General features: G+C 35.3%; 5 protein-coding genes and 1 long non-coding RNA gene across 6 annotated transcripts; 2 read left to right on the top strand and 4 right to left on the bottom strand.

Annotated features, from left to right (window-relative positions):
* Positions 1-510: 510 nt before the first annotated feature.
* LOC125186565 lies at positions 511-3,022 on the bottom strand. The gene is made up of 2 exons (XR_007170467.1): positions 2,903-3,022; positions 511-2,320 (listed from the first exon to the last, which is right to left on the bottom strand). It is a non-coding gene; the product is annotated as an uncharacterized LOC125186565 (long non-coding RNA).
* LOC125186564 (uncharacterized protein C24B11.05-like) lies at positions 2,062-3,950 on the top strand. Its single transcript, XM_048082945.1, has 8 exons — positions 2,062-2,150; positions 2,403-2,474; positions 2,581-2,646; positions 2,743-2,840; positions 2,923-3,048; positions 3,148-3,411; positions 3,498-3,563; positions 3,653-3,950. Exons 1-8 carry the CDS (start codon positions 2,087-2,089, stop codon positions 3,803-3,805), a joined length of 909 nt encoding a protein of 302 aa, XP_047938902.1. The 5' UTR covers positions 2,062-2,086; the 3' UTR covers positions 3,806-3,950.
* Positions 3,951-6,194: 2,244 nt separating this feature from the next.
* On the bottom strand, positions 6,195-8,937 carry LOC125186836 (receptor protein kinase-like protein ZAR1). The gene is made up of 2 exons (XM_048083299.1): positions 7,277-8,937; positions 6,195-7,155 (listed from the first exon to the last, which is right to left on the bottom strand). Exons 1-2 carry the CDS (start codon positions 8,733-8,735, stop codon positions 6,482-6,484), a joined length of 2,133 nt encoding a protein of 710 aa, XP_047939256.1. The 5' UTR covers positions 8,736-8,937; the 3' UTR covers positions 6,195-6,481.
* A 1,761-nt stretch (positions 8,938-10,698) lies between these two features.
* Positions 10,699-11,921, bottom strand: LOC125190853 (reticulon-like protein B9). Its single transcript, XM_048088260.1, has 5 exons — positions 11,771-11,921; positions 11,467-11,647; positions 11,238-11,361; positions 11,087-11,156; positions 10,699-10,998 (listed from the first exon to the last, which is right to left on the bottom strand). The coding sequence occupies exons 1-5, from the start codon at positions 11,874-11,876 to the stop codon at positions 10,829-10,831; spliced, it is 651 nt and encodes a 216-aa protein (XP_047944217.1). The 5' UTR covers positions 11,877-11,921; the 3' UTR covers positions 10,699-10,828.
* Positions 11,922-16,874: 4,953 nt separating this feature from the next.
* On the top strand, positions 16,875-17,503 carry LOC125190510 (non-specific lipid-transfer protein 2-like). Its single transcript, XM_048087833.1, has one exon. It carries the CDS (start codon positions 16,944-16,946, stop codon positions 17,226-17,228), a length of 285 nt encoding a protein of 94 aa, XP_047943790.1. The 5' UTR covers positions 16,875-16,943; the 3' UTR covers positions 17,229-17,503.
* Positions 17,504-17,939: 436 nt separating this feature from the next.
* Positions 17,940-21,281, bottom strand: LOC125190509. Its single transcript, XM_048087832.1, has 6 exons — positions 20,675-21,281; positions 19,810-20,021; positions 19,061-19,283; positions 18,886-18,971; positions 18,694-18,785; positions 17,940-18,570 (listed from the first exon to the last, which is right to left on the bottom strand). The coding sequence occupies exons 1-6, from the start codon at positions 20,942-20,944 to the stop codon at positions 18,338-18,340; spliced, it is 1,116 nt and encodes a 371-aa protein (XP_047943789.1). The 5' UTR covers positions 20,945-21,281; the 3' UTR covers positions 17,940-18,337.
* Positions 21,282-27,126: the final 5,845 nt, after the last annotated feature.

Genomic DNA, 27,126 nt, shown 5'->3' with positions numbered 1-27,126 from the left:
TTGAACTTTAATTAAAATTATGGGTTGTAGAAATTTATTCGAAAATTAAGAGCAGAACTAGACTTTTTTTATTTTCAATAAGATTTTTTTTGGTTCACTTGGCAGACTATATAATAAGATGATGTTGTTATTATTAGTTTCGTATGAGTTTCCGGAAAAGTAGTGAAGAGAAAGTTGTTAAATATTTTCTTAAAATATCCAGAAGTTATCATCTATACTGGAAAAAAATAAACACTTTTGTTTATTAACATTTGCAGATTTAATTTGCCGTGTACCATGTATACAAAATATTTATATTCAATTCCATACACAGCAAATAAGATATAGATTAAAACAATCGATTTAAAATTCAGGAAGAGATGAACAAACCTAAAACTAAAAAGAAACCAACTTCAGTTTCCAGTTTCACTTTTTTCATGCTTTATTGGAATGAACCAAACTATTTTATGTGCATTTCTACAGTCATATATAAAAAAGGTGTACACATCTTCATAAAATATGGAGATCTGCTTTTGTATTTAACAAGTATAGCAAATCAGCTTTGCCGTGTTCAGAGTTCAGTGCTCACAATAACGTTTATGCATATTAAAACGTGCAAGTAAAAAAATATGAGACACCTAACCTAATCCGTCATTGAAAATCAGTGTGTAAAAGGAATCACTTTAATTGTTTAATTGCCTAATAAACAATTACAACACAATAATTCATCATATACAAATACTATACAAGCGTATGTGAGTAGCCAATCATGCAATTAATTATAGTTGAGTGTCTATTTTTTTGAGGGGATAGCAAGGTGTGAATCAATACTATATAAGGTCAATTATATTTAGACATATTAAAGCTCATTTTATACTATCCACAATATGTCATATGTGAAAACTATTTGTCTTTAGCTACCAAAAGTTGTTACTAATGAACATGCTTTGGGGTCTGGATATCTCGATTTAGCATAAAAACATGTCAAGAATTCAAGATATATTTTGAAATTTTTGTTCACTAATTTGTTGAAATTGATAATATATTGTGTGTTTGTTGAAAGTTCTCTTAGGTTCTATGAATAAAGATCTAACACAGAGTTATGCTTGATACCCAGGATTATACTTTATTACCTTACTCGTGTAATAAAGAACATATCCTCGGGAGCAAATATTCTTATCTAAAATCCACTATTCTAATTACTTTGTTTTCTGTTTAGAGAATAAAATACAAGTGGAGACATACCAAGCAAGCAGTTTCTATTGCTAAATCCACTCATATCATATCACTATGAATAATCACAATTCTTTTCTCATAAGTATTGCAATACTTTTTTAGTGTATAGTTTTTTATGACAACCTAAATAAAGCATACAGAACCAGAATAAAGTAGAAAGAGGTGTGGGGTGGATCTGCATTAGATTATGACACACATGAATCATTATTTGGCTATTAAATTGTACTACATGATTTCCTTGCTTTGCTTCAGATTTGGTCCTTCCTCAGTCTTTCCTCTTAATTGGTAAACAAAGAGCAAGTCGCCTAAATATTTGACATAATATTATGTATAAGTTGGCTTTGGGGATTAATCATTATACTAATTACTTCTGTGGCCAAGTGTCACTTTTCCCCCCAGGAGAGAAAAAGACTGTTACAAATTTTCTGGATTATTTTTTATGCGAGAATTATTCTATTCCTGTAATGATATCTCAAACCAATCGAGTGAAAATGAAATCTAATAAATTTCATTATTTATACTCCGAAGAAGAGGCCATTTTCTACAACAATTTTCACTTACAAGGTGGATTACACGCCTAGAAGATTAATGGGACATACTTTATAATACAAATCCTGAGATAAAAACTAATATTATAACATATCTTATGAAATTTCTTAATCATGACTAATATAAAATCAATAACAAGATAACGACCCATATAGTCATATAGAATTGATTTGAAAATTCTCTTATAATAGTGGCTACACATGCTTGCCACCTCAGCAAGTGCATGGTATAATTGTAACCTCTAATTATTCTTTATAATGGTGGACACTCCATTATCAAAACATGATCTCATCCTACTCAGCTATAAATATGTGCCCCCTCTATGGCTCATAATCCATTGTGCAACAAACTAAGAGCCACTTCTCAAAAAACAAGCTTAGTTCAAGGTAATCTTATTGTGTTTTTTTTATTACTACTATCTTTTTTCATGTTTCTTTCCTATCAAAATTTGTTCCTCTAGTTTCCATGCATGGATTTTATCAAGGCATATGCCTATTGCCAGATTCTATCCTGTGTCAGTATACCTCGAACAAGATCATTTGTCTGGACAAGACACCTATGGAAAAATATGTTAATTTTTTGAGTAAAACTATGGATACAGATATTGATATACTAATGTGAAAGTGAATGTTTTTCAGGTTCTGGTTTTACTCTTACTAAAATGGAAGGTGGAAGCTCTAATGGTCCTAAATACGAGTGCTTGCTCTTCGGTATGCTGCTGATCCTACTCTTTTCCCATTACAAATCTTTTCCTTCATAATTTAAGTCTGCAATATATAGCTAACTATTGAAAATGATTTTCCTGTTTTTCATCAGATATGGATGACACTTTATACCCTTTGAGTTTGGGGATCAATATGGCCTGTCGCAAGAATATAGAAGGTACTTACACTAGACACCCTTTCCTATCCTCTATTTGAATGGATTTTGTGAATTCATGATGATTGATTATTTATTCACGGTTCACCTTAATTTCAGAGTATATGCTGCATCATATGCATATTGAAGAAAGTGAGGTCCCTAGGCTGTGCTTAGAGCTGTACAAAGAGTACGGGACAACGATGGCTGGCCTTAAGGTATATAAACAAGTAAAGAGATTAAGCTCAGGTAATATGGAGTTAAAGATGGAATAACTTACATCCATGTCATTTCTTGCAGGTGATGGGATACGAGTTTGACAATGATGAGTTTCATGCTTATGTTCATGGAAGATTGCCATATGAGTTGCTAAAGCCAGATCCAGTGCTACGTAACCTCCTGCATTCCATGCCCCAACAGAAAATAGTATGTTCAAATTCCTCCATTTAAAGAGTACTATATGTTCAGTCCAAGAGATGTATAGATGGAAAAATATTAAATTTACCACTTGTTTTTTGGCTGCAGATCTTCACTAATGCAGACGAAGCACACGTAGCTCAAGTGCTTAGCAGGATGGGATTGGAAGATTGCTTCCATGGTGTGATATGCTTTGAAACTCTGAACCCTCCATCAGAACCAGTTAAAATCAAGGATGGGACTGTTGAAGCTAAAGATGCACCTGAGATGAATAATGGAACCTCGAGTCGTAAGAATCAAATCCTGTGCAAGCCATCTGTGGAAGCAATGGAAGCTGCTATTCGTATAGCAAACGTTGATCCAAAGAAAACAGTTAATACAAAAACATACTTAACATATTAGTACTAACTTTATGTGAAAGCATGTGACTGATGAAGGTTTCTGTTTTTGATTCTCAGATATTCTTCGATGACAGCATTCGCAACATTGCTAGTGGCAAAGCAGCAGGGCTCCACACTGTAGTTGTAAGTTCAACAGATCTCCCAAGCATATTCCTACAGCACGAGAAATCGAGAATTATTCCCCTTTCTAACCAACTTGAATGAAAATGCAGGTGGGAAGATCTACTCTAGTTCCGGGTGCAGATCATGCTTTGAACAGCATACACAATATAAAAGAAGCCTTACCTGAGATATGGGAAGATGAAGTGGAGCACTTGGAGCAAGTAATCCAATCTTCTGCAGTAGAAACTGTGGTCCTAGCATAGTCAACACTCATATGAACATGCTATGTGCACCATAAGAATCACAAAAAAATGTGACACCTATTAATTAGAGGAGACTACTTACCAGATATACTGTAATGATGTATTGCCTATTATTAATCAATAAAGTTCCAGTATTAATATGAAATTGGCATGGCCACAAAATCAGCACAAAAATCAATAACATTCTGAAACTTGCATCTTCCACATTCATGCATCCAAAGTTCATTAGTACTACAACCTAAAACCATCCATATTCTATGACAGATTCAGTATTTAATAGTAAAGCACTAGGCATTTGAAGTTGTAGATGAGTACTCCAATCCTAACAGCCACCAGGAATGCTATGAAGAAATATATATGTAGCAATAGCATTATGCAACAGAGCATCATCTATCTCCTAATTTGCAGTATCAAGTAAGCGAAGTTCCTTGATCTCTCTACTTACAAAATAATCCTTTCTTCAAGTTCATTGCTCAATTCCACAATCATTGACAGATCACACATGAATTCAAATAAGGTCGCCTCCTGAAAGTCACAAAGCCTTTTTTTCAGATGGATTACAAATCCAAAGTACTGAAGTTGTTTCTATCTGGGTGAAGTTTTCGATCTTTTCGAGGATGTGATCCACCTCCACCTCCACCTCCACCTGTTTTACGCAATTTGGAAGAGAATTCTCCAATTCACTAAAAAATCAGTAACGAAACTCGATTCGTAGTTTACACTGTTGCTTAAATGCTTAGAAATCTCACAGCCCAGCCCAGCCCATATTAGTTCACTAGGGGGTGTTCGGTTGCCAAGATTAAATCTCATGATTAATTATGTACTATCATATTTGGTTCATAAGATTGAACCCTACAACTTAATCCTAGATGGATAGTCTCATGATTATTAGTCATGGCAACCGAACGTCACCTTAGTATTTGATGGATTTGATTTATTTAAATACTCCAATATTCGAATTATATATTGTAAATTGTTTTTATTTATATTCAAGTGCTAAAATTTTATTATATTATTTTTAGTAAATACGTAAAAATGAAATCATTTATTTTGATTATTATCAATAGCAAAATTTGAATTTTGCATTTTTATCTTCCTAAAAACCTGAATACAAATTCCGCCTATATATTTATTTATTTTATTACGTGAATGTCATTATTATTATTTTTTTAATTACTAAGGATATCTATCGTCGGGCCTAGGGCTAATCTATTGGAGAATTTTATATTTAATCAAATAAAGCATACTATATTCTGATTTTCATTTTCTCCACTATAATCAAACATTCAGCCTCAACTTTCAAGTTGCTGCATGATTAGCGGCAGCGCCGTGGAGTCCTAGTATAAGTAGTAAAATTCTATACTGCGTTAAGTAAAAATCCAAATTTAGAAGACTAATGTCATTTTTTTCTAATAACCTAAGGTCAAAGTTAACAGTTTCTAACATAAAATGCATTCAATAGGCAACGTAATAATTAAAAATGAATTCACTGTGATTAACATGGACTCATTCATGGAGTATAACTTTTAGAAAAAGATGAGGTTTACGGTTTACCAAGATAGAAGTTGTATTAATTGTTTAAGATCATTAAACAAATTATAGTTTATTTAATTCTGAAATTAAGAAATGAATATTTTAAAACTAAGTAGACTGATAATAAAATAAAAATGAATAAAATATAGTAAAGCCTAATGCTAAGTCAATGGCCCTTTCTTTTCAGCCCGATTGTGAAATCTGGCTATATTTTTGCTACATCACACATGTGCGCACCTTACTATCTAGGTCGTACACGAAAATAATAAATGTTGGAATGAAATTTCTCATAAATAAATCTTATCGTGTTTGCCGACATATATCTGAAATCATTTTCAGCAATTAATTCACAGAAAAACACATTCAGTGTCCATTGACGATGTATTGTAAGACCCAAAAAAGAAATTGGAAAAATTAAAAAAAAAAAAAGAGGAAAAATAATTGATAGATCAATTTAGTAATATTGAGACCCTCATCTATAATGTGTGGTGAATAATTTTATAAAAATAAAAGATAGACTAATTTTTTATGGACAGACTAAATGACAAAAATAGAGTAAAGAGTCAGTGCAATAATCTAAGTACGAGTACTAGTATTTACTCTCTTTTTGTTACTAATTCTTTTCATATTCCACTTCCCACACTAAAAAGATAGTGACAAAAAATGAGACCAAGACATTCGTAGTCCAAACGGTGTAAGCTTGTTGACAACTTCACATGCACAAAAGGAAAAACCATCTACAGACTACACTACAGCTATAAAAATGGATGAAAAGTGAAAACTGAAAGGTAGAAACATAACAAATCAAAGACGAACAAATTATATATAAAATTAATAGCACTAACAACAAAAAACAAACACAAAGTGACAAACTGACTAAAATCACAACAGACAACAAACAAATAATGAGGTCTCCAATAAGAGCAAGAACAAGACAACTAACATCACAGCATTCTTACACACACGGAGTCACAACCACCACCAATGCTCTCAAAATAGACCTAACCTTCAACTACACCTTTTTCCTAGCCATGGAGCAAAGGAGATTCCATACACTTTTTCATCTGAAATGTGACATGTTTCATCACAATAGTCTCATTTAAGTTGCTCCAATGAGATCACCTAGCTCAAAAATCTACTATTTCAACACTCTGAGGGTGCCGGTAGTCTCTCTAGGGCGTCTGAGACGTGCCTCATCGAAGGCCTCTTCTCGGGGCTGCTTGAGGTGCACGCCATTGCAATCTTTAGAACTGCGATCATCTCCTCTTCCTTGTCAGCTTCCTGAGCCAGGTTCGGGTCCAGGACATCAGAGACGGGCCTCTTTTCCTCGATGCATAGCTGCATCCAGTGCACGAGGTCCATCTCCGACGTGCCAACTTGGATCAATGGCGTCTTGCCCGTGATCATTTCAAGTAAGATCATCCCATATGAGTAGATATCCCACTTTTGGGACGGCTTCACTGCTTTCATTACCTCGGGGGCTTGGTAGTAGGAGCCAAACAAGGGTTTTGAGGCGAACGTTGCAACATCTGAGGCCGAGCTGCTCTGCTGCCCTCGTTGAGGCTTCTCATAAACCATCCGGTTGGATTGCAAGGTTGGTGAGCCACCAGCTATGTTAGCAAGCCGCCCGAGCCCAAAATCTGAGATTTTGGGCTCCATTTCATGCCCGAGTAACACATTCGATGGCTTGAGATCACCATGGACATATTTCTTCGGACTGCACTCATGCAGGTAAACTAGGCCCTTTGCAACTCCTTTCATGATCTTCAATCTCACACACCATGAAAGAGGCGTGAATGCTACCAAACCGGGCTTTCCTGCAAGATTACAAACGCGAAAGCAGTCCAAATTATGACCAACAAAACACACAAGAGCCGAGAATCAATGATCATACTCAACAAGAAAATATATATAGAGAGAGTGGTTTTTTAGACAAACCATGGATAGCAGCAGCAAGATTTCCATTTGGTACGAAGTCGTATATCAGCAGCTTCTCATCCACAGACCAATAATAAGCTCTAAGAGTTACTACATTAGGATGTCTGAGCTTCCCAATTGCTTCCACCTCTGTCTGAAACTCCTTAAACCTTTGCGAACCTCCCTCGCCCAATCTTCTCACAGCCAAGATAACTCCATCTTCGAGCACAACTTTGTACACGATTCCTATGCCACTCTTACCCAGCACGAAGGCAGAAGCCTTCAAGAGCTCATCAAGATCAAATGCCACATGCTCATCGAGAGGCACTAGATCACAGTGCTCTACATTTTCAGACAATGTCTCCGACTCATCCTTCCTAAAGCACAAGCATTCCTTTGACCTTTTATGCCCCTTCTCAAAACCATAGCCACTCTCATCCTTACCCTTCCCACAACGACAGATCTTCGAGTAACAATAAGAGAACAGCAGCCCAATCACACATATCCCCACAACATCTCCAACAACGATGGCAACTATGCTGGCCTTAGTCAAACCCCTCCCACCACCACCATTCTTCCCCGGAGGGTAGTTGCTAGGCAAGTTTGGAAATGAAGAAGGTGGATTCGCCTCACTGTCAGACGAACAAAGATTCTTCAACGGAGGACCACAGAGCCCCGGATTCCCAATAAAGGCCGTAGGTCCTCGGTTTACAAGAGCACCATTCTGAGGAATTGGGCCCCTCAAATTGTTATAAGTGAGATCAATGTAAACCTTCTCAGGCAGGTTACCAAGACTAGCCGGAATCGAACCGTTAAACTTGTTATAAGACAAGTCAACAGTTCCTTGCAAATTAGAAAGATAGCCCAAATCACCAGGAATAGAACCACTAAAGCTATTGTGGGAAAGATCAAGTTTTTCCAGTAAAACCAAATTCTTTCCAAACTCACTAGGCAAAGAGCCACTAAAATTATTCTGCCTAAGACCAAGATTCCTCAACCTCTTGCACTTAACCAGTGAAGATGGCAATGACCCATTAAAGAAATTCTCAGACAAATCTAATGTTATAAGATAATCAAGATTGCCAACCTCAAATGGCAAAACCCCAGAAAAGGAATTTCCATAAAGAACCAAACTTTGCAACCCCTCAGCCTTGAAAAGATCAGAGGGCAACCCCCCAAACAACCTATTACTCCTCAAATTAACATGCCTTAGCTCAGAGAGGGATCCTAGAGAGGAAGAGAGAAACCCAGAGAGTTTCTTTTTGGGAATGCTGAGAGATACAACTCTCTGTTCATTGCATGTAATGCCATTCCATGAACATGGAGTTTCATCTGAGGTGTTCCAATTACTAAGAGTTCCTTCAGGGTCTAATGTCATGGAATTCTTGAATGATAACAGAGCTACCCCTTCTTCATTTACAGAACTCACAACACCAAAATTTAGCAAATTGAAAAGCAAGAAGGCAAGAAAAGCTAACATTTTTCAAGAAAATGACAGTTGCAAATACACCTACAAGATTGAAGAAAAGGGTAATCTTTACCTTTTGTGAAGCAGAAAACCAAGAAGATGAGAGAGAGAGAGAGAGAGTTGTAGGGGCGAGTGTGTGAAAGCTTTGACAGTAGGGAAGAAGTATGGAGAAGAGCAAAAACAAAAAAAAAAAAGTCGTTTTGGGGAAAAGGTAAAGTTGTTTTCAGCTAAGCAAAGAGGCCTTGGGAAAATGGATTAGTTTATCCGAGAGATAAAACAACAATGCAAAAAACGAAAAGGAAGCACTGAATTCATCCATCCATCCATCTTGGTTAAATTTGGCAGTGTACTGTGATAACTCCGTAGCGGGAAATGCCAGTTGTGAATTTGTGATAATAGAAGTTACTGTTAAAAGATCTTCTGTATCTATTTTTACAAGTGAATTTGTACGAGTATAAGTGTAGTACTCCAGTAAGATAATGGCCCTATTCATTTTATTTACTTTGAATATTAACCCTATTAGTACATGGATATTGTGTATACTTTTTATTTTGAAATAAGAGATGATAGCAAATTTACAATTGGGAATGCTACACTAGGGAATGGTATTGGAGTGAGGAATGCACTGCTGTTTCCCAAAGTTTTGATTGGCTATTTTGTTGGGAAATTTAATTGGATCATAGTTTCATTAAATAATCTGCAAAATAAGGTTAGTAGAGTCTATTATTTGACCAAAAAATGACTTTGAACTTTATTTGGTTTGAAGTTTGAACCGAGAATCTCGACTTTTGCGATTTACTTAAGTTCACGTTGACAAAATTGGGAGTAGAAATATAAGGATAATCTATAAATATTAAGTAGTACTTATCCTATGTGGAGTGAAGACTTTTGAATTTTTTTTTCTCGTCAAAAAGCATGAGAGCAATAAAACTAAATGCATATAGACATGTCTGTAGTGTAGTGTGTAGGAGTACGATTTTTTCACCATAATTTATTTTTAAAATATTTTGTGTAGATACGTGTAACTTAACATAAAAAACCTTATAATTTGGAAAATCAAATAACTTAATCAGTGTCAGTGACTAAATAAAAACTAAATAGCTGCATAATGCAGACAAGAACAAGATGATTAAATAATTTTACGAATAGAAAAAATTAAATTATAAAGTGCCTACATTATTTTGTTTAACTTTGAACCACAAAGTTGAGGCACGACAACTTGTATAAAGTTGGATTAAATCACTTTTGCTCATAAAAAATAGTCGTTTTGTTGATAAAAGAAAATGGTTTTGATCAATCTGGCCATTTTTATCTAATTTTTTTTTAGTTACATATTTTTGGGTTAGACAATATTGCAAAATACTGGCCATATTTAAGGAACTATTAAAAGTAGACTCGCTTTGACGCTCTATGTTGTCTATAAATAGGTAGACCGTTGCGAAAAAATTATAATTAGAGAAAAATAATTCTTCTAATTCCATGATTAGATCACATGCCTATTTTGATGCTTTTACAAATTTAGAAATATGCGGATTAGAAGCTACTTAATTAATAAAGAAAATAAGGACGGTTATTAGCTGTTAAATTGTTACCAACATTATCATATTCCGTCAAGGATGAAGAATAACGCTCATGGGAAAAATAGTACTACTAGTATTATGACAATTATTATCAATATATTCGTAAATTATTTCGTAGCGTTTATTTATATGTCACAATTCATTGATGACAAATTCGTGTTAACTTTTACCGAAAGGTTCAAAATACAAATTCATTTTTGTATGTCGTAAGTAATTAAATACTACTATATTATTAGTTTTATTTTGATAAAATGCACAGCTTTTTATATTATTGATGAAATTGTAAGGTCAACCAATTATTTCAAATTTTCAATTAATATAAGTTGATAGGAGTAATTTTTTCACTATTCATTCCCCCTTCATAATTACTACAATTTTACAATCATTCATACACATGAGTTTGAAATAAAGTATCAATGGATCTCCCATACATGTATATAGGTGCATACAACACAAATTTAATTAAGTGAGCCAGCCCACCAATTTCAAATATTTCACATATAAGGATTAGTAGTATAGTGTAATTCAATATTTCTTCTTATCCTTGACTGGGCCTCTTGGAATCTTGTTAAGAAATCTACGATCAATTTTCCTATATATTTTCTTGACATCCCTGCTTCCTCTTCCCGCCAAATAATCCACCTCATCTTGATACCGTTCGTACAGTGCCGGTAAAGTCATCACGCAAACAAATCCTTCACATTTTCAATCAAAATTCATTTATTATTTGTTTATTATAACAATTACTAATATAAATTGATTTATCAAAACAGTGTAGCCTACCAAGGTATAACAGGTTCAAGGAGCTGAAGTAGTTTCCTATCCCCGATATTATCCACAGAATTGCGATCGTCTGTATCCATAGACGAAACGAGATCAAAATTAATGAAAAACTATCACTCTATTGATAAATATAAATAAATAAAATTAATACCACAAAGAAGGTCTTCAAGTCTTGCCCACAAGAAATGTAATAAAATTTGTATAAAAATCTATTGATTTCCGCAAACAGCCATCGAAATGTGGATTCGGGGATTGTAATTGGCTGAGGAGGATTCCTGGACATCAATATACATACCAAATCATTTTTAAACTTTTCTTTATTATACACTTAGTTGGAAAAAATTTATGACAAATTAGTATATGTAAAAAAAAATTACTACCATTCAATTATGCCTGCACCCGAAGACCATATGAACAAAATTAACATAGTAGTCATGAAAATGTAGCAAAGAAGAGTGATGAAGTTGTATTCTCCAACTTCAAATAAAGACCAAATCACTGTCGATCCAATTAATATTGCTGCTGATAAATTCTTCTCTCTCCATAGCAATATGTCAGCAGCTGCAATAAATTAAATTAACCCGTTTATTTAATTGTGAATATAGGAGTATATATGGTCACCTTTTAGTATTTAAATCAATTGAAAATATATAATGTATAAAGAAATTGGTAAGTGAAATAGACCTCTCCCTCCTCCGAAAAGGGAATGCAATGGCTTTTCTCTTCCAAACAATCTTCTTGGGATTGAAGGCGTCTGTGCATCATCTGAATCTGAGGAGTAAATTGGCATTTTTTGTTGTTACTTTTGAAGATGAGAAAGAATAATTGTTCTAGAATGTTTTTGTGGTAAGAGTAAAGAGTAATAGGTTTAAATAGGAGAGGTAATATGCCAAGATTTGACTCCAAGGAACTTTGTTGCTACAAAGAAAGGAATGGCTTCTCCATGTCTTGAAAGATCACCTCCAAGTTTAAGACAAATCGTTTTTTTATAAATTATTTCACATGATGTTTCTTCCTCTTCTTCTTTCCTTTGCCTAACTTACAATATCTCAATAAAATAAAATTGGAGAGAAGTGTTATTTATATTTCTAGCTCGACAGAAGGAAAATTGAAGTTCATAACAAGTTTTCCTGGTGTAAAATTATTAAATTTGTAAATGAGTAAAAAGAAATGAGAGAAAAAAGAAAGCCAAATCAGGGAATGATGGAATTAGTCTGGGCTTAACGAGTGAAAGGCAAAGATATGACCAATGTAGCCCAATCACAACCCAAACAGGCCCAATAAAGAACCTACACTGTAGTGTTCATTTTCGTTGGATAATAACTCAATCTGGACTCACTAAATTAAGTATGATTGAGTTTGACTTCAATTTGGAATTAAACTAATTTGCTTGCTAATCCAACTTATTTATATCCTAGAGCATTGTGAAAATCTAATAAAAATTAAAATAAGAATGGAAAATAAAATATTTAGTTGCCAGTTAATGTTTATATTGCGTAAAGACTCCCATAAGGGCCTCTTCTCTTCCTACCATGAAATGAACCATCATACTTTTCCATCTTCCTCATTGTCGCCTCCTCCTCCTCGTGTCTTGCTTCGCTGTCACAGTCTCATTCCCCCTTCTGAAATTAATTCATTTCTTATCCATATACACAAATACATAGTATATTTTTTACTTTATCAAAATCCCAACTTAATTTAATTAAATATTTTTATTCTTGATAAATACTTCCCCCGTCCCGAGATAGTTGGGGTATTTCTATTGAGTACAATATTTAAGAATTTGATTTGTTAAATTTTAAAATGGAGAGAAGAAAGTAAGAGAGATGATGAAAAGATAAAGCAAAAGAGTGAATAAATTTTTTACTAAAAGACGAAATGACTCAATTATTTTTGAAAAAATAAATAAATACAACTCAATTGCCTTGGGCCAAGGGAGTATAATATTTATAATTAATTGAAATATACTCCCTCCGTCCACGAAAATTTGTCCCAGTTTTCTATTTCCGTTCGTCCCCCAAAATTTGTCCCATTTCACTTTTACCATTTTTAGTAGTGGACCTCATATTCCACTAACTCATTCCTACTCACATTTTATTATAAAACTAATATATAAAAGTAGGACCCACAATCCACTAACTTTTTCAACTCACTTTCCATTACATTTCTTAAAACCCGTGCCCGGTCAAACCGGGAATTATTTTCGTGGACGGAGGGAGTAATAAACACTCATATATTAAAAGTAGTACAATAATAGAAAATAAAAACAATTAAATTTAAATGATAATTTTAAAACATAATAATTTGGTTGATTTGAAAAGAATATACTCCATAAAGAAAGAAAAAATAATAAAAAGTAAATAACCGCATCAGTACAGTAAAGTAAAAAAGAAATAAGTCCTTGACCTTCAGTTTTTGTGGGGTTGCCGAGAACTATTGGAAGAGCGTCACAATTTTGCATTTATCATTATTTTTAAAATTATTTGTTCTACTAGTACTAGGAATTTAAGAGTTTGGTTTATACAATTAAGATTATACTACTACAGTATCCTATATGGCCACCAAATTTGATTCACGAATATATTTGCTCCTTCTTCCCCTCTTGGAATCCTAACAACTTCTAAGATTACTTTTTTTCTTTTTTTCTTTTTTTTTTTTATAATTGATATACTCCATTAATTATGAAAATTTGCTGCTTCCGCTCTCAAATTAGTATGGCATGAAAAATTAATCATTACAGCCATCTCATTTCCACCACACCGCACATGTAAAATTGTTAGCTCTAACGTTTGACCAGCTAAACGGCGCCGTTTCAACTAAACTTGGAACCTTATTAAAGTTATTTTGCTTTTTAGTTTAATATAATATCCACCACCTCATACAGAGAATCAGATTCATCATTAAGTACTCATTGTCAATTCACTATGGAGAGAATATCCTTTTCGTTTGAGTATTTTCCAATATTTTCTCATTGATATATAGATTACATAAATATTGTATAGATAAAGTGCATTTCGAATATTTAAAAGATTGATCCTATGCAAAATTAAAATATTTGAGCAGTCTCAATTGTTTTGAAGTATATTAATAAAGAGCATCGATAAAAATGCATTTTTATATATAAAGTATTGATGAATAAATTTGGAAGATGAGATATGATTAATAACGGCGCATGCGACTCATCACCGTCCACCGAAAAGTAATGTATGCGGCCAGATTAAATTAATCCAACCTGTTGGGCCCTAACCTTGGTCAAAGTAGACCCCAAATGATGTTTTTATAGTATAGTAGTATCAATTTTAAATAATTTTTGGTAATTTTTTTTCATATCTAACTAATTAATTTTATATTTGGCATTCGTGTCTAATTGTGTGAGAGGTCAATATTTTAATCCAAATATGAAAAAGATGTCACAAACACCATCTAATATATCCCAGCTTATCAGGTAACTTATAAGGGCATCCACATCGCGTCTCGATGCAGGCTTTATCTCGTCTCGAAGAGACGAAACCACATCGAGACGGCGATGCGGCCTCCATCTCGTCCCATGTCTCCTTCCGAAAAGGCCAGCCTCGAGACGTCTCGCCACGCGCCTTGGCGACGTGGCGAGCTGTGGTTCGTGCGTGACGCCCACTCGCCGACCCGCGAGTGGGCGTCGTTTATATCCGTTAAAATTGATTTTTTTTATTTTTTTTTAAATCAGAAAAAAATTCAAAAAATAAATATAAAAAAATTCCAAAAATTCTACTAGCCGTTTATAGCCGTTTTTTTCAAATTTGTAATTTTTTTTCATAAAGCCTCCAATCACTTCTATAAATACCAAGTCATTCCCACAAATTATCCACCATAAAAAAAAACTCTCTATTCTCACTCAATTTTTTTTAATGGTGTGTTTTTTTTTTGTTTTTTTATGATTTTAATTATGTATTTTTAAATTTTTTAGGCCTTTAAATTGTATTTTTTATTTTATTTAATGAAGTGTGTTTTTATTAATTGAATATGTTGGAATTAAAAATAAAAAATGAAATTGAATGAATAGTTAAGGGATGAGATGGTTAAGAGATGGAGGGATGCAGATGTTGTCTCTTAGTTAAGAGATGGGGTGAAAAGTACAGTGGGGCCCATGAATAGTAAAGATAAGAGACGGATAAGAGACAGAGATGCGGATGGTCTAATTCAGAATATTTACGTAACAATTAATGTGGCCGTTCGATTTATGAAATAAAATTATCTTGAGATGAAGTTTAAGATACACTAAAATAGATCTTGGATAGGATTAAATTAGTCTTATGCATGGTTGTAGAGTAGGGTGGAGAGGAGAATAATGAGGAGAGCGAGATGGACAAATTAGTAGGAGGGGGTGGGGTGAGATGATTAGTCATGAGATTAGGAGAAAATGAGTCCATTCAAATGGGCCGAAACAGGCCCAAATCTACAATTGTTAGCTAAGATTTGGTTGAAAGTGTGAATGGAGAAGATAAAAGTTATCACGGAAACCGAATGGACACAAAATTGACTACTTATATTTTTATTTGTGCTAAAAGTTATAGTACTATAGTCTGTAGGGAGTATATACGAATTGTAAAACTTAGATTATTTGCGAGCTTTAGATATAGGCAGGAGTAGACTACTTTAAATTTTATTGTGAACGCAATATGTAGCAAAAATGCCAGAAAAGACTTAAATATGAGAATGTTAGTCGTAAAATAAAGGAAGAAAAATGGAAGGGAAAATTGAAAGGTGAAGGCAATTCATTGCTCCAAGAATGATTAAACACGCATTAGTATGGGTATGATGATGGTGATGATGGATATATAGTGCATCATGATTATAATTTATAAACCATCATTTATAAGCGTGACTTGCCCAATGCCTACAAAGTCATTCCATTATTACTTTAATTTTTCTCATCATTTTATTTAATCCGCATTTGTCTGCATACAAGTATTATTGATTTTGCCCACACAATGCATATACATATATATGTACTTTCCTAATTCCTAGTGTATATGGAGAACTATATTCTTCTTTATTCGCCAAATTTTTAGCATTACGCATTTAAATGTCATCTGTCAATCATCGTTTAACAGAAAATAATTATCTCATCATAATAGCTCTAAGTCTAAGCCAAAAGAGAAGTTCTAATAACTATCTCAAGAGAATTAATGGTTACCGCTTATTCAGACATAAAATGCAGTTCAGACATGTTGATTGCCATCTACCTAAATATAGATATATATAGATTTTATGAATATAAAGAGACCAATTTTTATGAACCAAAGAAAAGGAATGTTAGTTGTGGAAGGAGGAAATAATCCATATTATACTCCTATAGATTTACTCAATGACAAAAATTATGTATATATACATCAGTGTTTGTTTTCCTATGTACCTTCCTTACATTATTATTTGCTACTAATTTAATATGACTACAAATTGATTCCTAATACAGTAATACTAGATGTAATTTTTCACCTCATGTACTAAAATCAAGAATCACTTACGAAATTAAAACTTGGTAAGTACACATAAAATTGTCTTATGAATTACTAGAACAATTATTCGTAAATATAACGAATTCATAAATGGCTCTAGTCCCTCCAACACACACACCCCCTAACAAATTTCCTCCACCAACCCTTAAAATCTTGCAATTAGCAATGTGGCATTTGTAGAACAATTGAGTCATGATTCCACCTACATATACTTACAAACATATTAGTAAAAGCAATGTGAAAAGAGATCCAACATTCACATCTCTACCTCTATAAATTGAGCCACAAACCAACCAAATTTCTCATCCAACCCCATAAACACACACACACTCTACTTCAAACCACAACACAATACCAAAAAAATGAACACCAAAACAGCATGCCTAGCAATTCTTGCACTAGCAACGCTAGTCCTTGCCCAAGTGGAGGTGTCCACAGCCGTGACCTGCAACCCCCTGCAGCTGAGCCCCTGCGCGGCCGCGATCACTTCATCGGGGAAGCCCAGCGGCACCTGCTGCGCCAAGCTCAAGGAGCAGAGGCCGTGCCTGTGCCAGTACATGAGGAATCCCAATCTACAGAAGTTTATCAAGTCTCCTGGTGCAAAGAGAGTCTCTAGTGCTTGCCGCATTCCCTATCCTAAATGCTAAATCACAACTATTTCTATTGTTCTTCAAGTGTGACATGTTTTTAATTACGTCCTCCTACTTATTAGTGTGGCATGCTTTAATTACGTACTACTTATAGTTTATAGCTAGTTCTCATCTATATAGATGTTTATTTCTATGATGATGATGAGACGTGAGTGTAATGTGTTACTTGAGATGTACTAGTGTTAATGCCATATTTCCTGCTTCGACCTTTGGTTTGTTTGCTGGATTTTACTCTCGTTTGTTATGGGAAGCTTTTTAAAATTTTCTTTGAATTATTGCATACTGACAAATTGTAGTTTGAAATATGAGAGTATGGTTTGATTTTAGGGATAAACTTAGAAGACGACAATTCTCATGTATTAATTGATGCCCCAAAGTCCATTATATGTAGCTCATCGTAAGAGGTGAATTCAAATTTCGAAACTAGCCGAAAGTTTGTGATTTAATTTTCATAAATCATGATGTAGATAAAGAATTTCCGTTTTAGGTTCAAGGTTGAGAAATTCAACCTTCGACAATTTATAAGGATTTACAAAAAGTTATGTATGATTTGCCACAAAATGATTTTTAAGTAATATTGAGTTATTCAAACCACCAATGAGTGAAATGTGAAATATGAAGTCTAATAGTATCTCTCTATGCCCACCAAAAAATAATAAAAAAAATAATAAACATTGTAAAAAATCAAGAACCAAATTGCAAAGAGAATGCAAAAACACTCCATTCGTCTACTATTTTGAACATTTAGTTACACAATTCAATTTCTCTATAGAATCCCCTTCAAATTAAGACATTTTAATAAACATACTACTACATCATATCGGCAACTAGAAAAAACGCAGCTTGTTCTATAATACAAATTGCGAAAAAACAGAGCATCAACTTCAGCCACCTTTAATCTTGCTAAAACAAAATTTATTGTGTCGTCGCTAAATTATAACCTTATTCCACCATTAAAAAAACACTGAAGCACATTCCTTTTTTCTCCCCTCGGTTTTGTTTCACGTGCTAGTTGGAATTAACAGCACTTCAATGGCATTTGGTGGCGTTTCATGTAGAAGGTTGAAGAAGAAGGAGACGGAAAAGGAGGGGAATTGCAACCAAGTTTACCTACGGCAGAAGAAGGAGAAATCCGGGTGATTGACATGGAGTAAGTTCAGCCAATTGTCAGCAGCTTGCAAGAGAGAATTTGCCAAGTCCCGCTGCTTTCCTGCATTCGGAGTCCATAGTGAAACTTTGTACTTGTATGAGGCCATGCCAAAAGCCGGCAGCGAAATCTGTGGAACACCATCACTCTCAGATGGAAAAGTGAAGACTGGAGATTGCGCAGCTTCGTTTCCTACAGATATGCAAATTGAGTAAGCTTATTCTTAGACCACCACTAAAGCATTACAATGTGCATGCTTTGTAATTTGTGTCACGGGTGAAGAAAAAAATGTGCATCATAATAGCCATCGCCTACCTGTCATGGGGGTATGAAGAGAGTGAAAAGTTAGAAAGCAAGCATCCAAATCTTTAAGAGTTGGCCCAGTTGGTATTCTGTAAATTGGGTACCTATATATGATTGTTGGTAAACATAAGGTTAGGATTAAGAATAGCAACTAATAGATAGTATTAGTATGACGAATTCAATTCAAACAAAGGGAGTGTATACCAGGCCACAGAAAGCCAACTGGAGGGAAGCAGATCACAACTTCTCAGAGTTCTGAGCTCGGGGAATTCACGAGCTAGATCAGATATCTGCGAAAATTTCAAAATAATAGTACGGTCTAAGAAATAAAAGAGAAAATCATATCTCAGATAAGGAGAATATTAAAGAGACCACTGACCTTGTCTGCTAAAGGTTCCCTACAATATGGTTGGTCCCGTGCAAGATACTCAAACAACAAGCTGCCCTCTGAACTTCCAAATTCGCCTTCATCACTTGAAAAGCCTTCTTGAAATTCCATATGATGCTCACTTAACGGGGATGGTACTCCATCCAGTTCACTGTCACTGCTTCCATCACTACTAGAATCCCTACAATATTCTCCATCACTTTCACCAAGCCGCCTGTACATGAATCAGTAAAACGAGGAAAATTGCATCAGAAGTCATTATCCTATGTCAGTTAATACATGGGCTGCAAATACAAATGGCTAGTACCACATTGCATTAAGCACAAAATGTTTGTGAAAGGAGCCAAGCATATGTTTTATAGTAAAATAAGGTAGTACATAATTGTAAAATTAAAAATGACCGACAATGCCCACTTATTTACTCAATTTTAATGGGCAGGCATTTGGAGGATTGGTTCAAGTTATAAGTCAATCACTCATTACTATTGAACAGGAGTGGTAATTCTAAGCATAAACGAGTAGGCTCAGCTCATCCAAATCTATCATATGCCGCTGACAACTAGGGAGGGAGAAAGCACCGTTATTATGCATAGATAGTAAAACTAGACACCAAACATTAGAAGAAACCAGAATGATCATGGCCTCCTGCCAACAATATTAAGGACATCAAATTAAATACTAATAATTTCTCAACAAGTGAAGAAATTTATGATAGAAATCTAAGAGCTGAAAGAAGATACCTCAACTTTGTTGTACTCTTTGAATGGTCGGCATACAACTGGATGCCTGATAAATACGGAACATAATACTGAACGACGCTATCAGTGTCATTTAGTAGTAAAGGCACTCCAGCGCCATAAGCACTCCATTCCTTGAATGCCACCCATAAATCACTAAGCACAAAGTATGGCTGAAACTCAGCATTGCATTGTCTCCAGTCCCTCGCCATCATCTGCAACATTTACATATATACACTCATAAAATTTTGGATAGGAAGAGTAGCATATTCAGCCATGCAACTAATCAACTCTGACTTTTGAGCAATTACACATGGGACAGCAAAATAATTAACATGAACAGATTGACAATGTCTTTTTTTTAAATACATGTTTTAATAATAATGGTCGGGCAAGCTTCAAGATGGAACTGCATAGACTCTATTAGATAGCTTAGGTAAACAATAAACAGCAATTATATAGGAGTATCAATTTTCTTAAATAACACCACGAGGTAGTTAACATTATAGATCAAACGCTATGAAGTCTTCAATTATTTCACAAAACTAACCAATAAATTAAAATTACTTATGGATATACTAATTCGATCATCAAATAAACAACAGGTTACGTAATACTAAGTTTCACAATCACAATAAAAGCAGCATTACTTGTTAAGGGCAGCAACTTGAAGCTTCAGTCCAATTAAACTCTAAATACAAATTTATGTGAGGAAAAACATGAATTTAAGAACGATTTCATCATATTCGAGAATAACAAGTACTAACAATCTCTACTTTAAACCAGCATTTCCTCAAGAAATCAATCACTAATTTCATATATGCTTGGCTCAATTCATCTTAATAAAACGAGCAAAACAAAACAAAACCTTAGATAAATGTTGCGCTTGGACCGAAGGCGCGATTGATTCCAAAAATCTCTCCAAATTACACAGAGACGAGGACTCAGCCGCCGGCGTCGGAGACTCCGGCACAGACTTCTCCTGCGGCAACTCATCGCGGTGGCTCCGCCTCGAGCAGACATCGCTCTGACTCTGAGCTCTCCGCGTTAAATTTTGGCTCCGGCGAGCCTTGGCGGCGCTGTCAAACCGATCGTCGCAATTTCTACTCCTATTGAACTGCACTCCTGCCCCCAACATGCTGTCCTCGAAATTAACACAGCAAAAAGCCTAATCTACCAATTTCAATATTGTATTTATCCACAAATTAATCTGTATCAAATATCAGTGTAGCTGAAAAGCATTTGCAGCGGTTACAAACTTAAATTAAGTATGTCCTTGGCTAGCAGCTATTGAATATAGCTTAGCGCAGAACAATGCAATGCTTGTAATCTCGGATCAAAACATCAAATAGCAATTTCTACAGAGAGAGGGGAGGTAGACTCGGATACCGTTTGTATATATGTTTGTGTATGCGTGTGGTGAGAGAGAGAAAGGGCGAATGTATGTATCAATGTATGGGTGTAGAGAGAGGAAATGTGTGAGTGGAGGAAACTAACGGGTAGCAGCCAGCAAGGAAAGAGAAGTGGATGAGAACCAAAATTCTTTAATTTAATTAAATTAATGTCTTATTTATAAAGAAGTTTATCATTTATGTATCTTAATTAATTTATGATTTAAAATGTTCGTGTAGTTGCTGTGGGGGTTACGAGTTACGACGACACATATTTTTCATGTCAAATTTTTAAATTACTAATAAAATCAATTTTGTTTATATGCAAGTGCATACAAGTAGGGTTTCGGTTCAACAAACATTAATTTTTACTGAATTAATTTGAGGATACAATCTACCTTATCGAATTACATGTGAAAGCCACGTTTTGGTATTAAGTATAGAAGAATTTAATGTTTTAAACATGTTTATTGGCATTATTGCTACAATAAAATAAATTACATATAGAAACAAATTTTTTGAGACTATAGATAATCCAAATTTACTATATGTAATACTCCTAATGTGCAATGAATTCAAGTATTCAACATATTAATAATTTGATCTGAAATTATAGCCTTTTTAGTCCTAATCTAAACTGTGGCAGCAGCCATAAGCCATTACTGGTCAAGCACTAATATTATTAGTCTAAATTTAGATGTTTAACTAAATCAATAATGTCACGTGAAAGTCATTGGGACACGTGTACGGCTATAAACGAATATGATGGCGTTCTCTTATGAATGGACGGTGTGACGGTGTTGTCTTTATGCCCTATCCATTTTACCTTCCCCATATAGTGTATACTTTTTTTGGTAGAAATACGTACATAATTTAAGCGATGTAACACCTTCAAATTCACGAAATTATTTATAATTCGCACAATATAAAACTATAAATGTTAATCTAGGAATTTGCCATTTTGTTTTAGATCGATAATGAATTAAAGACTCACGCATAGTATATGATTAGAGCATCTCCGATGGCGCCCTTTTTATTAGGATTTTCACTAGAACTTCCTACAAAAACCTCATGCCACGTCATTACTAGAATTTCTCATTCCACTGTCACATCACTAGGACTTCCCCTGCACTAGAACTTCCCGCAATAAAATTAAATTCACAATTGAAATTAAAATTTACGGAATTAAAATTCGACACGAATACGAACGGGGAAATGCGAATATTTCATTAAAAAAAACATACATCATAAAAGAAAAAAAAATTACATAGTAGATAAAAAAAAAAAACAACCACATCAACGTCCACCCCTCCGCGTCCAAACCTCTTCGATGATATCCTCCTGAAGTCGAATATGGGCATCTCTTTGCCGCATGTCGGCAAATGCGCGCAACCGCTCAACCTCTCCATGAGGTACCCCCATGTTCACATTCGCGCTGGCCACGCCGTGGCTTGGACCGACACCCGTATCATCTTCGTTGGTCCACTGAGTCAGTTCGTCCCCTTCACTTTCGACAATCATGTTGTGCAAAATGATACATGCGTACATGATGTCGCCGATGTTGGGAATATACCACTGCCGTGCCGGACCCTTCACCATCCCCCATCGACTCTGGAGCACACCAAATGCGCGCCCAACATCCTTGCGCGCTGCCTCCTGACGGCTCGCAAAGTAGAACTTCTTTGGTCCGACCGCATGCTTGATCGTCTTCACAAAGACGGGCCAGTTTGGGTATATATCTCATCCGCCAAATAGTATCTCATACTGTGCTGGTTGCCGTTGGCGACGAAACTGATGGCGGGACCAACGTCATTGCACTTATCGTTGAATAGGGGCGACGAGTGGAGGACGTTGAGGTCGTTGTTCGACCCGGCGACTCCAAAATAAGCATGTCATATCCACAGCCGGTAGTCAGCTACAGCTTCAAGGATCATCGTGGGATGCTTGGCTTTGAAGCCCGAAGTTGAAAGGGTTGGCAGCGGAAGCGCTCACATAAATCAATTACATAATAATTCAGATCTATTTAGCGGATTATTTAGACAAAATCTATTCGCGTAATTATCACATGTATCATGCTCATAACTCAAATAAAACATGCTTTAAATTAATTGAAACCTAAAACATGCTTTTCTAGGGTTTAGCCATTATACCTTGAAGATTCTCCAAAGAATCGAAGATAGCTAGCGCCTTCTCCACGTGAAGATCTTTAGTACAAAACCACGAATCTTCTATCTGGTTCCCGGACTGTGAACTGATATCAGGGTGGGCTGATCTCACCAGTGCACTAGGACTTAAATAGAGAAGACGGAAATCATTTCCCATGGAGGAGAAATTCGACCACTACTAGGAGTAGAGGGGGCCGAAAATTTTGAGTAAAATACAAGTGTATTTTCTGTCTCCTTTATTCTTCTATTTATAATAAGTCACATATTGGGCCCAGACATGGATCTATGGAAGGCTTTGGATATGGGTTCCTCCAATTAGTTTTTTACTAATTAAATTAAACCCAATTTAATATAAACTTGAAATTGGAATATTACGAGCAGCCACTACAGAAGTAATATTGCACTCCCCATCCAAATCCGAAATTACAAGTACTTCGGGTTTCCATTACTTTATATTTATTTCCCGCGCTTAAGATAGAAACATCCATTAATTAATTATTGTCTGCTATGGACTTAATTAATTAATATCTTATTTATTCCAAGAGAGGACTCGGCAAGAAAATCTTATTTATTATTCATAGAGTAATTAAACTCCAACTAGCTAGGTTCCGAATAATAAAACCTTATTTCAAGCTTCTCTTGAGGATGTTATCAAACGAGACTCACCTCGCGCACGATTCAACATAATAGCAATCCTAGCACCGCTAGATATTAATCACCACTACCCAATATACCAGGCTTATTGGGTTGCGAAAAACCCGCACCATTTGGTAAGTCAAAGTAGTGCATAATCAATACCGTATGCTCAATGCTAACGTACATTGATTGAGAAATAATTTACGAGACCTCGTCTTTCAGTAGATAGCATAAAGACTGTCTCGCTGTTAGATCCATTCAGTGTTATACCACACCAACGTCATCTTATTTCAGTAAGGCTTAGAAATAATCGGACTGACATTGCAACCTTTCACGATAGGTAGTCTAAGCCTATCTAGGTTGTGAAATTATTCTTTTTCTTTGTTTAGAACTGACCTTGTTACCTTAAAGTGAACGACGCCCACAACCGGTCTACTAAAACAAAGACTTAGACTTTGTTAAGTTACTTATATATTTAAATATGCAATAAACATCCATTAAATGTAAAACATAACAACATTATGACAAAAATAATCTGTTTATTCATTTGGAAAATAAAATAAGAGTTTTAACAGTATTCAATCACTCGAAAGGTGATTTCTAGTATACAAACTCTAACGAAGTGTGTATCCCCTTCCAGGCGACGGGGCAGTTCCTCCACTCCCGATGCATACAATCTATGCTGCCCAACATCTCAGGGAACCCGTGCACCGACCCGTGCATATTTATCAGCCGCTGGCAGTCTTCGGGGCTCGGACGCCGAAGATACTGATCCCCGAATATCGATCTAACGCCCGTGCAAAAATTCAGCAGACACTCGACGGCTGAAGACTCGCCAATGTGGAGGTACTCGTCGAACATGTCGGTCGGGCCTCCGTACGCCAGTTGCCTGATTGCGGCAGTGCACTTTTGTAAGGGCGTGTGTCCGGGTTTGCCAGCCGCATCCTCCCTGATCCTGAAAAACCCGTATCTTCTCTCTAAAGTACCCACGATGTGCATAAACAGCGGACGATGCATCCTAAAACGTCGCCGGAATAAGACATCCCCAAAACGCGGCTGCGGAGCAATGTAGTCCTCATACAACCGAATATGTGCAGCAATGTGGTCCCGGGGTACATGACGTCGGCGATGGATCGGCCGAGGTACCGCCGCCGCTGCCTCTGCCGGAGCAATCGATCAATCCCCTCTTCCATAGCGAGATCCAATTTATTATCAATATCACTATCACTATCAATAGCGCCTCCGCCACTACCACCCGCACGACTACTCGCCATTCTAGATATACTTGAAAATAGAGTTTAGAGAGAGAAACTTGTCAACACAAGTGGTGTGAATGAAATGAAGTTCAACGAGCCCTATTTATAGAGTTTTTTTTAAAAAAGAAATAAATAAATTTAAAACTCGGACGTCCGACTGTCGCCATAGTGGCGGACGTCCGCCCGCCCGTGGGTCGGACGTCCGAGCCCATCCGACGGGCATATGAGACGGGCGTGTCCGCCCTTCGTCGCCACTACGGCGGACGTCCTACCACGACGTCCGCCATTGGAGATACTCTTAGGTTCCGTATTAAAATCGGTCATTATTATTGTTAATTGATCGATTTTTTAATTTGTAATGACCGAATTTTTGGTTGTTAAAGCTTGTAGATTGTTATAAATACTATATGTCACCCTCTTAATTTATTATGCATAATGACTAATAAAATCATGGTAGGTTTAAATATATAGAGTGTTAATTATACATTATTATAATTTGTATATTCACTCTGGATACTTTATTTGTACTTATTCTTTTTTATGGAATTTCTTTGTTCTTCTTCATTGTAGTTAGTGACAATCATAGCCAGAATATATACTATCCCCTTTAAGCAATAACCATTAATTCAACATTCCCTTTTGAGACCAAATAAATAATACACTATTCTGTTTCATCCCATGATTTAAAGTGCCTTTTTCACATTGAATTATTTTTGTGAATACTAGACCACTATTGTGGGGACCTGATTTTTATTTTTATGGTGCGACAGATTTGAAATATGGGTTGAAACAGTTTCTTTTATATACATAAGAAAGAAAAACTTCTTAAATGTGGGGTATGGGGTTTGAGGTGAGGGGTAGGTGAATGTTAGCCTAGAAAAACAAGATAATTAATTAAATGGAAAATGGTGGGTTTGAGGGATTTGGGTGCAACCGCTGCACCATAAGGTACAACAAGATCAACTCCAAATCGAGGTGGAAAATAGCATATCCACTTGGATAATATTCAAAGAGGTGGACTAGAGCTACATGGAAAGTGACATTTTGTCATTTTTATTTATTATATAATTTATTAATTTGTATTTTTCTGTTTTTGAGATTGACACTTTTGCTATGTAACCACCTTGGTTTGTAAACCATGAATTTCATTATTGAGGGGAATGTGTCATCTCCACAATTCTATGGACCATATGTGGTGGGTGGATAAACAAAATAGTTTAGAGACAAGACGGGTTAAAAATTCTTAGACTAAATTAAAAAGTGTTGAAACAAAAAAAAACACTTAACTAAACTATATGTATTGAAATATACTCCTGATTATATCAAACTGATTAAAGTTTGAAGCAAAATTTGATTAATCCTTAGTTTTAAAATTTTAACTGTATTCCTTCATAAAATATGTAATTGGGCTTTTTTAAAAAAGTAATAATTTTGAGCCCATATACTGAGCAGGCTAATTAATCGCCCCTATAAATCCACCTATTGGGCTATACATATGTAAATAGGCCGGCCGTTGATTAGCAAAATAAACATTGAGTTATGATTGGAGTCTAATTTTATCACGTTATTTTGCAAAGAAGATTTGCACATATAGTACTTTGTAAGTTTCAAGCTATTGATAAGTATTAATGTGAAGATTGGAATCATAATACAAGCCATAAATTTCAAAAGGCTTAGGCATTTTTTCAACAATTTGGTGCAATAAATGAAAAAAGCAAAGTCATGTCCGAAGTCTAAGAATTGAAAGGTCAGATATAAAAAGAGTGTGGACATCAAAATTCAGAAGTCAGATATATGGCTGCAACAAAAAAAAAAAACCATTAGGAAAGAATGAAAATAATACGGAGTACAAAACATAATAAATAAAAGTGA

This window comes from Salvia hispanica, chromosome 5 (assembly GCF_023119035.1).
Source record: "Salvia hispanica cultivar TCC Black 2014 chromosome 5, UniMelb_Shisp_WGS_1.0, whole genome shotgun sequence".
In the NCBI taxonomy this organism is placed as follows: domain Eukaryota; kingdom Viridiplantae; phylum Streptophyta; class Magnoliopsida; order Lamiales; family Lamiaceae; genus Salvia; species Salvia hispanica.
Note: the sequence above shows the minus strand (reverse complement) of the source record. Positions and strands in the feature narration are given on the sequence as shown.